Source organism: Peromyscus eremicus, chromosome 9 (genome assembly GCF_949786415.1).
Source record: "Peromyscus eremicus chromosome 9, PerEre_H2_v1, whole genome shotgun sequence".
In the NCBI taxonomy this organism is placed as follows: domain Eukaryota; kingdom Metazoa; phylum Chordata; class Mammalia; order Rodentia; family Cricetidae; genus Peromyscus; species Peromyscus eremicus.
Window position 1 is genome coordinate 66,227,486 of NC_081425.1, and position 12,912 is coordinate 66,240,397.

Below are 12,912 nucleotides of genomic sequence, written 5' to 3' on the forward strand. Positions count from 1 at the left end.
ACAAGGGAGAGTGGGCACCACACCTGGCCTGGGCAGCATACTAACACTGACCTTGCTGGTGGGGTCTCAGGAGAGCCAGGCCTGCAGGCGTGAGAGTAGGAGAGCTGTCCCCACCCTCTCCCTGGTATGCTACGGAATGGCAAGGTTAAGAGAAATAGGCCCTCTCCCCCACTTGTGACAGGCAGGAGAGCCCACCTTAGGGGCATGAGAACAGAAGAGCTGGTCTTGCCCCTCACCAAGTGCAGCAATCCAGAGATCGGGCGTTTCCGGAGTCCAGCTCTGGATGAGGACAGGGTCTGAAGATGCGTAGATGCAAGAGCAGCCACGGAGTGATCAGACACGGGACACTTTATAGCTTCGTTTTAGGAGAGATGGACAGAGAGGAAGCGCATCTCGGCATGGCTTGTCCTACTCTGACAACCTGTATATCTCACCGGCTTTATTTATACACAAAATCATTTCCTTGTATACTTTAATCATTGATTACAAAGTCTTCATGGTGTACTCATTTTCTAAAGTTTTCCATAATTACATAAGCACAGCAAAGTAAAAGAAACAAAATGAGCAAACAGTAAATTTCACGAGAACTAAAATCTAGCATTATGATAAAATTAATTCTTTTAACTCAATATTCTTTTCTTTAACATTGGTGCGGTAAAGCCATACAGTCACAGAAAAACTAGACATGATGTCTCTATTTAAGTTTGACTAAGTTAATAGATCAGAAGTTACTTCCTACTACCTGTTATTCTATTAATTTACTATTATGAATATTGGCTCTTTCTACAGAAATCTAATTCCTTGGTCCCTTGTTTAAGTTCTTTCTTTTATAGCTAACATCAGACCACCATCCTTTCCCTTGACTTCTGAAATACTGTGTTCTGCTCTTCATTCTTTCTACAATCAGAGAAGTCCTGACCTGACAAGTCTGCTCAGGAAGCCAGGCAGTTCACTGAGCCAAGGTGTTTCTCTCTGTGTCTCTGTCATAAACTCCTGTTTCAACATGGTCTCTATCTTTATAATAGTCCTACAGAGAGTAAAAGAACATCAAGATTCCTGAAACTGCTTAATTTGCCTTCAGGAGGTACCAAGGCTTGTTGTTCATTTTATAATCAAAAATCTTTTCCTTGTCCATACTAGTTCTGTGTTTCTGAGACAAACCATAAAAACCTAGTGATTCGGTTATAGTTTGTCAGCTTCTAAAATTTCCCAAAGTTTTTCTTCTTAAATGATTTGTTCCAGATCTATGTCTCATGCTTATTAATACCACTTAAGAATTAAGTTCTATAAAAGTCTCGATTTCTTGCCTAGCTAATTCTCCCAGAGAATCACCACAAGTTTTATTCTTAACATCAGCTTCCATAAAAATGGTTACATTGTCCCAGTTCTAGCCTTCAGTGAGGGGTCCTTAACAGCAAGAAATTCAAACATTAAACATGTCAAAGACATAGGTTAAGGGTTGTGCAGCAAATTCCACAAAGGACAGTGAAGGGTCAGTCCAAGTCATTCGAGCACTGTGATTTTTGTCAAGCAGCGCCTTCAAGACGCTTGGCATCACCAGGGCCCTACACCTCACCTGGGCAAAACAGTAGAGTTGGCTGGCCCTGGTGGTCACCTGGTGGTGCAGGTGAGCTAGACCCAAGGGTGGGAGAGCAGAACTGGCCTAGCTCCTTGATGTCCACTGCATTGGTATGAGCTAGCCAGGGCAGTGCTGGAGAGCTCGCCTGGATGGCGACAATGAGGGAAAGCTGGCCCGCTGACCAACCCAGCTGCCACCCAGGCCAGAACCAGAACTATAATCTATCCCATCCCAACACCCACATAATCTATGAACTACTGGAGCATGTGAAGAGGCCAGACCTGCAGATCCAAAGCTACAGGATCTCCATGACATAGGGCAATAATAGGATATCCAAGAGGAGTCCCAGTGAGAGCCAGTATTGACAGTGTGGCAGAAGCCAGAGGCCTCAAACCAGACCAATGACTCATTGCAGTGAGCATTTGCAAGTAAAGATGTATTGACTGAAGGGTCTACTGTGTGACTCACTGGGCCATACTGCAGCTTCCATGCTGAAATTTTTTTTTGTTTTTTGTTTGTTTATTTTGTGTATGTGTTTGGTTTTTGGATTTTTGAGGGGATTTTTGGACTTTTTATATCTTGTTTTTGGAGGGAGGTTGCAAGTGCAGAGAGAGGAAACAAGGGGATGGGGAGACTAGTGGAATCGGAATGTATGATGTATCAATAAAAAGTTTTTTAAAAAGATAGCTATCCAAGTACAAGACTGACTATAAACTCTAATTCTACGAAAAAAAAAATCCACATGTGGGGATTAAACAGCCTAAAAGAACCTATAAGAAGAATCTGTGTTTTTTTCTAACTCTATAGTCTATAGTTGTGCAATTAAGTGGTATGGTCTTTTTCATTTTGATTTAGATTGGTTTGATTTGGGCCTAGTCTCACTACACAGCTCAGAATGGCCTCCAATTTATAATCCTCCTGCCTCAGCCTCTCTAGGACTGGGACTACAAGCATGCCCCACCACCCTTGGCTTACACGAAAGTCTCAAAGGGTGAAAGATAAAGCAGAGACAGTGGCTGTGTGTTTTCCTAGGAGATGTGAATACTCACTAACCTGCAGCTGAGGCCACACTACCCCTTTACCCCCACAGTCTAAGAGCAACATGTACTTGGGACAACTCTTCCTCCCTGGAGCTGGGCAACTGGATGTGCGAGAAAGTGATTACCCCACCCTACAACCTGGCCCACATAGTGGGGCAGATGGAAACTCCTGAGAGCTGGGCTGGGGCCTCATTCTGGAAGTTGAATTGCTTCCAGAAAGGTCACTACTACAGAACAAACCCCATCACATGGGCCCCTGGTGTCAAAGGAGAAGTTGGTGGCCCAGAAGCTCCAAAATCAAGAGCCTGGTTACCACCACAGCGTTCATTCTTAGGGATGGTGGAGAGAGGACAATAATGGCTTGCCTGATGAACCCTGGGCAGGGCCTCATGAGGTCAGCAAGGGAAACATAGATTAGAAGGTTTTGCCTGTGTCAAGTACTGTAGCAGGGCTGAGTAATTCAACTTAATGAAGCCTCTCCATGCACCATTGGCAGCAGACACCCACTGAGGATGTCAAAGCAAGCTCAGCCAGTAGCATCTGAAGGAAGCATCCAGAGGAGGCCAGCAGCTTCTTACCCAAGCCTTGCAAAAGCAGAAACAAAATGCAAGAGTCAGGGAAAAAAAAGGCATATCTTCTGCCCAAAGAAATTGCAAGTGAGAGGGATTTACAGGTGACCAAAGGTTTGCCTTCAGAAAACAAAAAAGCTTACACTGAGGAGAATCCAGTCTCTGGTGACATGGGACAAGAAGAAAGAAGCCAAGGTTAATTAATGTTCTCCAGCCAGTGTCGCTACCTGTCCCCATCTATTCTCGTACTATCCAAAGGAATACTTTATCAATTATTTTCTAAATGAAAATTTTTAGTAGCTCTGGAAACATTTTTTTAAGAAGGAAGGATGTCGCAGCATATTTGTTTACACTGTGAAGATGTGTCTTTGCCAAGGTGCCTTCTGATTTGATTTAATAAAGAGCTGAATGGCCAATAGCTAGGCAGGAAGAGGTTAGGCAGGACTTCTAGAAAGAAGGAAGGCAGAGTTGTCAGTCAGACAAGAAATGGAAAGAGGAGTGTAAGATGGAAGAGAGGTAATACCATGTGGCAGAACATACATTAATATAAATGGGTTAATTTAAGTTATAAGAGCTAGTGGGACAAGACTAAGGATGAGCTTTCATAATTAATAAGAAGTCTCCATGTCATTATTTGGGAGCTGGCTGGAAGGACAGAGAAAGACTTGCTACAGAAGAATATGACTTTGTCATTTTTAAGCATAAACAATTTGGGGGTTTTCTTCCTTCTGTCTAGTTTTATACAAAGTCTTGCTATTAAGCCAAGGCTAGCCAGGGACAAGTGCCATAATCTTGCCTCAGCCTTCCAAGTACTGAGGATTACAGTGTCTACCACTATACCCATCGTGGACAGTGCCCTCAGACTGTAGAATGAGAAGAGACCTAACACGACTTCCTTGAGACAACGCAAATCAAAGGTTTCATCGGTTACGGCCTGTTAGTGAAGACAAGATCTCCTAGAGACCTCCATTCCCTTCTAACTAATCACACTCCCAGTTTCGTGATCTTCAAACCATAGTTAAACTATGAAGCACAGCAACATATAAAGCAGACAAGGGAGCCAAAAGAGAAAGCAGAATTCTGATAAACTATACTCACAACAAAGAAAAGGCAAGCAAATCATGGGTCGATATTTATGAGGTTGATGCCCTGCTGGGGACTGAACTGTACCGATCTCTTCCCTCACCTCCAGCGGAGCAGATGAAACACAACTCAATGCTGGGTGGATCTGAGCCATGATTCTGGGAGCCGTCACCTAGTCCTAAGTGACCTACCCTCCATTTCAACAACATAAGTGAAAAACCTTGCCTAGGCCTCTGGGGCTTGGTCTCACAGATACAGAACCACCAGACAAGACTTCTCCAGCTCCAGATCCTCCTCTGTCCTGCTAGTGACGAAGTGTCAGAGCTCTCAGTTTTAGCAAATGAAAACACAGGACTTACAGTTAAATTCCAACTTTAGATAGACAACAGTTTATCTAAAGTGAAGGTTCCACTCAACATCTGGGGTGTTGTTTCTTGGGTTTTTGTTGTCATTGGTGTCCTCTTGAAGCACACATTTAATGGGGCATTTTGGGCTTTATGTGACAACCCCAGAGGGTGAAGGAAGCAATGCTGATAATCCTAAAACACCCAGATGCAGAAAGATTCTAGGGAAGTGTGTGTAAACGTCTCGTTCTTGAGAGGGTCGGAGATGTGGATGGGCTCAGAAAGTTCAGATGAGAGCAGCAGCTGATGGAGACTAAGACATGGGTCACTGTGCTCACGAGCCCAGGCTGGCACAAGGGCATGTGGAACAGTGTGTGGAAGCATTGACCCTCTGTAGGCTCCCTCTATGAACCCAATCTCTTGGTGGTCTCCAAGAGAAATTGCACTCCACTGTGTGGCCTGCTCTTCCATGTCCAGGGGAGCACCGCACAGGTGCTGGATGTGTTTTTAATAGTTAGAGGTCATGTGGTCTTCCTCCCAGTTTCAATTTTACCTCTGTAAACAGACAGGAACGGTATTTTCCAAGGTAGTTACAAAAAGAAAAAGTGTTAACTCTCAGACACTGACTTTGTACTCTTCAGTTTAGAACCCACCCCCACCCCAGCCCTCCAGAGAGGATGACTTACTTCATACCTCTGTCCCTTCCCTCACACTTAGCAAAACTCTTTCTCTTCCATGGTTGAGCAGAAGGATCCTTGATTTGAAATCAGAAAGATCTAGCTTTACACCATAAACCCTAAAGGTCAGGTCAACAAAACTGAAATTTTCGTTGGGGTTGCTAGGGAAGTAACAAGGTATCTAATGGAATGGCAGACTGAGGAAAGGTCATCCCATCTCTTTGCTCTCAGGCTGAAGTGTGTGGAGTAGCCTAGAGTCAGCTTCCTCCTCTAGTTGATCTCTCTTTTTCCCTCTGTCTCTTCCTCTGACAATAAACACTGGTTCAGGAATGAAGAAATGCAGGTTAATGTGTTTCAGGTAATCATTTATTTAAGAGGAATGCTGTTTAAGTTTTAATATATAATGTAATGAAATGGAATAGCATGAAAACTAACAGAATATTATATTTTTTATTTTTCTTTATTTTTGAAATTTCCTCCCAACTTCATGTGTGTGTGTTTTTTTAATAACCCAAGAAGTCCAATTAGTGCTGCCATGTGTATGAGTCTAGAACCATCAGTGGCCACATCCTCTATGAAGAAGAAGTCTGCCTCCCCAGCAAGCATTCACTCCTTGGTGTGGGGTCTGGAGATGATCTACCCCACCTATGGCAGGAATTTGGCTGGCTTGATCTCCTGTAGGCTTGTACAGGAAACCACAGCTGCTTCAAGCCCATGAGTGTGACAGCCACCCCATGTCCAGAAAACAGCCTTCCACTGTGCTCCCTCCATCCTCACACTCTTTCTGCCTCCTCTTCCACAATGTTCCTTGACTGTTGCTTGGGGAGTGGAGAGGTAATATAGATGACCATGTAGGGCTGAGCACTCAGTCCCTCATTCTCTTGACAAGTTATGCATCTCTACATTGACTGCTGCCCGCTGCAAAGAGAAGCCTCTCTGACCAAGCATGACAGCAGTTCAGGTCGATGATTATAAACACAAATATTTAGAGGAAATTTTGACAACTTTACCATCAAACAAACTAACAACAGCCGGTTCTACCCTGAGACCTTCCACAGGCTTTTGACTTTGGGTCAGGATTACAGTAACAGTCATACTGCTCCTGTGGAGTATGCATCAAATCCAAGCAGAAATCAGTTATTTACCCCAATAACAGTCATGCCACTATGGCACTAGTGGGCACATCTTGCCTGGCAGATCTGTATTGCAGTATACAAGGTCCAGAGCTGGGTAAGTCTATTGATGTCTTTGCTCCCTCAGCAGCCTGTATCATACCTTCCAGAACTAGGTAAGAAGTTTCCAGGTCAGTTTGAGACTGATTTTCTATTTCCTGCAGCCAATACGTGTGGTATCTTCAGCAATAAGGCCTTACCATGAAGTTATGGTGAGCAACCAAGAGCAATGGCAGTAGTTTGTGTTGTTTTGGAGACCAGTAACTCATAGGGAGGTATCCCATGCCTAGTGTTATAATTTTTATTTAAAAACCCGTGGTTTCCAGTATTGACATTTGCCACCCATGCATAGCAATTCTGTTCAAACTCTTTATTTAATTAGCTTACTAATTAGTGGATTTCCTTAAGTTTTTTTTAAATAGATCTTTAGTTTGAATTAACCTACCCAGTATCCCTTTTCTCCCCCACCCCTGACTAATACTTTAACCCTCCTTACTTTGTAAAAATGGCATATTGTGTATGTTTGTTTGCTCATGTACATATCTATACATGTATATGTTCATTGAGGCTTTCTGCAAGACACATTTCCTACTGTGGGCTATAGTAATCACAACCTGTGTGCTCCTGGATGCCCAGTGCAAAGGTTACCCTCAACCCAAGTTTCTAGGGACTTTCAACAAGTTGGCCTAACTAGAAAAGGTAGGATCCCTCCATAGTCTGCCCCCACACTCCTAACCCACACAGAGGCACAGTTGAGGACCCACCTGAGTACCTAGGCTTCAGTTTCACCTCTAGTAAAACAGTGTCATTCTGGAGGACTGTCCAGTCATGAAGACAGTCAACTCTAGAAGAAACCACGACCACACAGTTCCTGTGGTAACAGCTCTGCCACTCCCCTGCCCCCTGGGAGTAATAAGTCCTAAGACCCAAAGATAAAGCTTGCAGCAGCTGTGGGCAGCCCCCTCCGAGAGGATGCGTCTTCTTGTTCTCCATCTGCTGCTCTTCCTCCTGGGCTCCACCGCCAAAGCTGGTGAGTGTCGGGGTCCTTCCCTCGCAAATCCTCAGGGTCAGCTCCTAAGACAACGAGGTTTAGTCTGACTTTTAGGGCTCTGAAAAGGGTCTCATAGCTCTTCTCAAGAGCCTCAGACTGGTCTCCTTTTGGAACACACCCACCCACTCTTTAAAGCCATGGTGGTCTCCAGGAACACGGAAGCTTGTGTTGACCTGGGGTGGGGGGTAATCCTAAAGCAAGTGGGAGACAAAGGGAGACTCCAGGAAAGTAGGCATGCTCCCTTCATTGCTGGGGCTTAAGGTAAAGGATTGCTTTGTGATTTTGCAGTTCTGTGCCTATAAGGGGGCAGGACAGGAGGAACCTGGACAACATGGGCTGCAGGAAGGCAGATGGGCCAGGGATAGGGCAGGGTGTGGGAAATCAGAAGCGGGAACCCCCTGAATCTAAGGCAGGATTGGCTGCTGTGCATTGAGGAAGGAATGACTATTTGGAGGAGGGAGAGTTGTGGGTGAGAAAAGCTGATCAAGATGTCTGAGAGGATGACGGACAGGATCCAGGGCAAGGAGATCAAGGGAACCCTCTCCCAACCTTAACCCAGCTGTGCATTCATCTGGAGAGGGCATCCACACCTATGTCGGGCCCTGGGGTTCTCTGTTCTAGGGGAGATCATTGGGGGCACAGAGTGCATACCACACGCCCGCCCCTACATGGCCTATCTGGATATTGTCACTCCTGACAATCACCTGTCGGCTTGCAGTGGCTTCCTCATAAGGCGAAACTTTGTGCTGACTGCTGCACACTGTGCTGGAAGGTGAGACAAGGTGCTGTTTATCACTAAATACAAGGTTAACCATCAGGGTAGCGTTCTGGGACAAGCCCATGTGGGACCTGAACAGGGATCCTGAGCCTAGGTCAACTGACGGAGAGAGAGATTGTTAAATAGATGCCCTGACCTTCGATCAGTATAAATGTAGCTCCCCTCAGAGGCAAGGGAGGTTTCTCCAAAAGTCTCCCCTCCATACCCCCTTCAACAGAGAAGACACTCATGCTCACTTGTCAGTGTCTACCCGGTAGTTTTCTGGGTCATCTCCCCTTGACATTTTCAAGAACGCCATCAGTTTCCAGGGTCCAGAGGCCATCATTTCTAAGGAAGACAGAACAACGTCCACAGGACACTACTACACTACGGCTTCCTACTTGACTCATAACTCTTTCTGCAGAAGACTGGCCCCATATAAAGTTTCCCAAACTAGGGAGTGCTAACTCTACCCGCTAGGTCCTCCATTTCTTGCTCATTCCCCAGCAATTCCAAGGGACCCAGACCTAGAAAGTATGTCTGCTGCAGGGAACACTCTTTCTCAAAGCCTTTTCTCTCCTGAAAGTTGGTCCGAGCTCAAGATCCACTTTCAGGCCCAAGTGCAGATATCTCCACATTGCTCTCCTGGTTAAAAACTGAGCCATCCAAAAGCATGAGTGGCCCAAAAAGGGGGTGTGGGAAGAGTCCCGAGTCCCAGTGAGGAATTCCAGCCTTTTCACAAAATGCGTTCATCTCTGAAGCCGTCTCTGTCTTCTCCTTGTCCTTCCTTTTTGTTGTTGCTGTCACTGGTTTTATTTGTGTTTGTTTTTGAGGCACAGTCTCATGTAGCTCAGGCTGGCCTCAAACTCACTATGCAGCTAAGAATGACCTTGAACTTCTAATCCTCCTGCCTCTACCGCCCCAGTGCAGAGATTATAGGCATGCACCACCATGCCAGTTTATACAGCGCTGTGGGTCAAACCCAGAGCTTCAGGTAAGCTAGGCAAGCACTCTCCATCCTCGGCCCTCCTCCGTCTTCACAATAGGTCTATCACAGTCCTCCTAGGAGCCCACAACAGAAAAATCAAAGAAGACACATGGCAGAAGCTTGAGGTTGAAAAGCAATTCCCTCATCCAAAATACGATGGCCATTTGGTTCTCAACGACATCATGTTACTGAAGGTAACAAGTGTCTCCCTCCAGTCTACTCCCTTAGACTTTTCCTCCAGGTCCCCATTGCCCTGAGCTTCCCCTGCCCTGACTCAGAACAGCACTCCCTTCTTATCCACCGGTTGGACTTGGTGTTTTGCCCTTTCCCTCTCTGACTGCCCATGGCCCTCACTAAAAGCCCCTCATTCCCTTCACAGCTGAAGGAGAAAGCCAACCTAACCCTAGGCGTGGGCACCCTCCCGTTCTCAGCCAAATCAAACTTCATCCCACCTGGGCGGGTGTGCCGGGCAGTTGGCTGGGGCCAAACAAACGTGAATGAACCAGCCTCCGGCACACTGCAAGAGGTGAAGATGAGTGTCTTGGACCCCCAAGCCTGCCGTCACTTTGAGAGTTTTCACCATGAACCCCAGCTGTGTGTGGGCAATCCCAAGAAGACGCGAAATGTATACAAGGTGATCCTCTTACTAGTATTTTTTCAAAAACCACTGCTGGGGGTCTGAGTGCTAGAAGGAGGCGGGACAGAAAATTGTCAGCTAATCACAGCGTTTAGGAATCACGGGAGTGAGGAAAGAAAGTTTACATCTTCCATCGCTGTGCAGAGAACATGGGGTGGAGGTATGGTGGCTGCCCCAGGAGAGAAAGATGTGACATCAGGCTCCTGGACTGACTAACCCTAACTGCAACTCCAAGGGTGAAATGGGTGGGTAGAGGTAGAGGCACTCGTTCACGCGCTTCCTCTCTGTGCCGCCCCCCAACAGGGAGACTCTGGAGGACCCCTCCTGTGTGCTGGGATAGCCCAAGGCATCGCATCCTATGTACATCAGAATGCAAAGCCCCCGGCTGTCTTCACCCGAATCTCCCATTACAGGCCCTGGATCAATAAGATCTTGAGAGAAAATTAACTCTGGAGCTTGGGCGAGCCTGTGAGGAAATCTGGAACTGGAATTGAGCAGGTTTTCTGTGCCATGTGCCCTGGCCTGTCTGGTTTCCTGCTGAAGTCCTACCAGCTCCCTGATATACCTAAAGGTTCTTCCATGTCTCAGAAGGTTCCCAAAGGGCAATGAACCTCAATAAAGACCCAGATTCTAGACTGCAATGTGTCTCCTCTCTCAGCCGCTCTCTTCTCCCTACACACAGCAACCTGATAACTTAAGATTTGGGAGGGGGTCTGTGGGGTTGCATGGGTATGAAGGAGCAGGCAAAGACAGAAAAATACACAATGAAACAGGAGATGGGAAATAATAAAGAAAAAATAAGAGTTTTCCTGGAAAGGCAAGGTCTGTATTTCCATATAAACAAGAAATTATGCCCATTCCTTATCTTAATATCTATCTTTCTTTCTTTCTTTCTTTCTTTCTTTCTTTCTTTCTTTCTTTCTTTCTTTCTTTCTTTCTCTCCTCTCCTCTCCTCTTCTCTCTCTCTCTCTCTCTCTCTCTCTCTCTCTCTCTCTCTTTCTCTCTCTCTCTCTCTCTCTCTCTCTGTCATTGTGTATGGGGGGGCATGTATACACATGTGTGTGTATATATATATATAGGTGTGCATGCCCATGCACACCCAAGCAGGCCTGAAGAGAATGTCCAGTTTTGTTCTATCACTCTCTGACGGAATCTTTTGAGACAGGGTCCTCAGTGATCCTGGAGCTACACTGGTGGCCAGCAAGCCCCAAAGATGCTCCTGTCTCATAGTGCTGGGGTTACAGGCACACTTGGCCACACCCTGTTTTTATTTGGATGCTGGGGATTCAAACTCAAGTCCTCACGCTTTCACGGCCTGCTCTCTTAGCCACTGAGCCATCTCCCATTCCCTGACTTAACTACTAACCCTATACCAAATCTAATTTATATTTAATAATTCAGAATCACTGAGAACATTTTGTATTACAAACAGGATGTGGGATCTTTAACATATTTCTGGCCTCTCTCCAATAGAGGCCAGTAGCAACACCCTCTACACATCCAATCAAAATGTCTCCAGATATTGATCCACTCCCTTGAGGGCGAAAGTGCAGAATCACCTTCAGCTGAGGATCACTGCTTTCTCCAGGAAGTATAGAGAGGGCAGCTAAGGGCAAACAATCTGGAAAATTGATCTCCCACCTGTAAAGCTCTAACAGGGTGCAGAGGGGATTGCCTCTCACTTGTGACCACAGAGTAGATGCCAGAAGCAAACAAGAAGAAAAACTATCACAAAGTCAGCTTTTGCAACATCCATCCATCCATCCACAAAGGGTTTTGCGAAGACTGCTAGGAAAGCCAAGATCTACAGCTGCTCAGTACAAATATTCGCCCAAAGAGGAATGGCTGGAGGCAAGCACATGGCAGGGTAGGGATGCCAACCAGAGCCTGAGGCTGGCAACACCCATGGCTTTTGTGGGCATGGTGAATCCCTTTGACCAAGCAAACTATTCCCAGGAATTCATTAAAAAGTAAAAGGGATGGGCTGCAGAGGTGGCTTAGCAGTTAAGAGCATTGGTTTATCTTCCAGAGGACCCAAACTCAAATCCCAGCACCCACATGGTAGCTCACACCTATTTGTAACTCCAGTTCCAGGGTTTCTATGACAACTTCACACAGACATACATGCAGGCAAAATACCAATGCACATAAATAATTTTTTAAAGGAACATGCATGAAGGTTGGTGTGTAAATATTTACATCTCAACATTCTTAATTTTAAAACAAATTGGAATCCCATCCATGGAGCAGAACTTAAGTGGTAAGTTTCTACAGCTGAATATTTTGATCATTAACCATTTGTTTTTAAATGCATTTAATAATGCAGGAAAATTCAGTACAATGCTTTTTAAAAAGCAATATGAAAATCTCTCCATAGTAGAATCTCAATATTAATTATATATGGTTTGTAGCCACACTAAAACAAAATATGGAAGTGGTTATATCAAAATTATTTTGGGAATTGTCTCTAGAGGACAAGACTAATGGCTATTTCTGCTTTGTTTATACACCCCGTGTGTTCTGACCATATAGAGACTCAGCACTGGGTAAGTGCATATACCCATCTTCAGTCCCCCACCAGTCAAGTATTGCTCCACAGCAGTAAACATCGTGTGCTTACAGGCTCACATAGCTGAGCCATCCAGAAAGCCAGAGAGGCTGAACCTCCACCAGCTCCCCTGTAACGGAAACAGAAGAGATAGTCTTTTCTTATCAAATGCCGCTGTGCATGGGAGTCTTTTGGTCCTTAGCAAGGACAGGGGTGGCCAGGGATATTCATAAATGTTTGTGAACGTGGACACTGAACTGGAAAAGCTGAGCTGATCAAGATAATGAACACAGTGGTCCTGATTCAGCCCATCCCAAGCCGCCCAAATCTTCGCATATTCTTGGCTGGGAACAAGATGTCATCTCTTCTTTCCTAGGGGGGAAGGTGCAGTCCAAATCCTCAAAGGTACAGCATGAAAAGATTTAAAGGGTTAGGGTCAGAGACACTGGTCAGCAGCTAGCTGGCTG

General features: G+C 45.5%; 1 protein-coding gene across 1 annotated transcript; it reads left to right on the forward strand.

Annotated features, from left to right (window-relative positions):
* Window positions 1-7,389: 7,389 nt before the first annotated feature.
* On the forward strand, window positions 7,390-10,538 carry LOC131919984 (chymase). Its single transcript, XM_059274403.1, has 5 exons — window positions 7,390-7,494; window positions 8,137-8,287; window positions 9,319-9,454; window positions 9,640-9,894; window positions 10,201-10,538. Exons 1-5 carry the CDS (start codon window positions 7,437-7,439, stop codon window positions 10,342-10,344), a joined length of 744 nt encoding a protein of 247 aa, XP_059130386.1. The 5' UTR covers window positions 7,390-7,436; the 3' UTR covers window positions 10,345-10,538.
* Window positions 10,539-12,912: the final 2,374 nt, after the last annotated feature.

Bases quoted from the DNA above. Each gene is read 5' to 3' on its own strand.
- LOC131919984 (XM_059274403.1), top strand. From the start codon at position 7,437: ATGCGTCTTCTTGTTCTCCATCTGCTGCTCTTCCTCCTGGGCTCCACC. The intron at 9,455-9,639 runs GTAACAAGTGTC...TTCCCTTCACAG, and splicing joins ACGACATCATGTTACTGAAG to CTGAAGGAGAAAGCCAACCT. The intron at 9,895-10,200 runs GTGATCCTCTTA...GCCCCCCAACAG, and splicing joins AGACGCGAAATGTATACAAG to GGAGACTCTGGAGGACCCCT.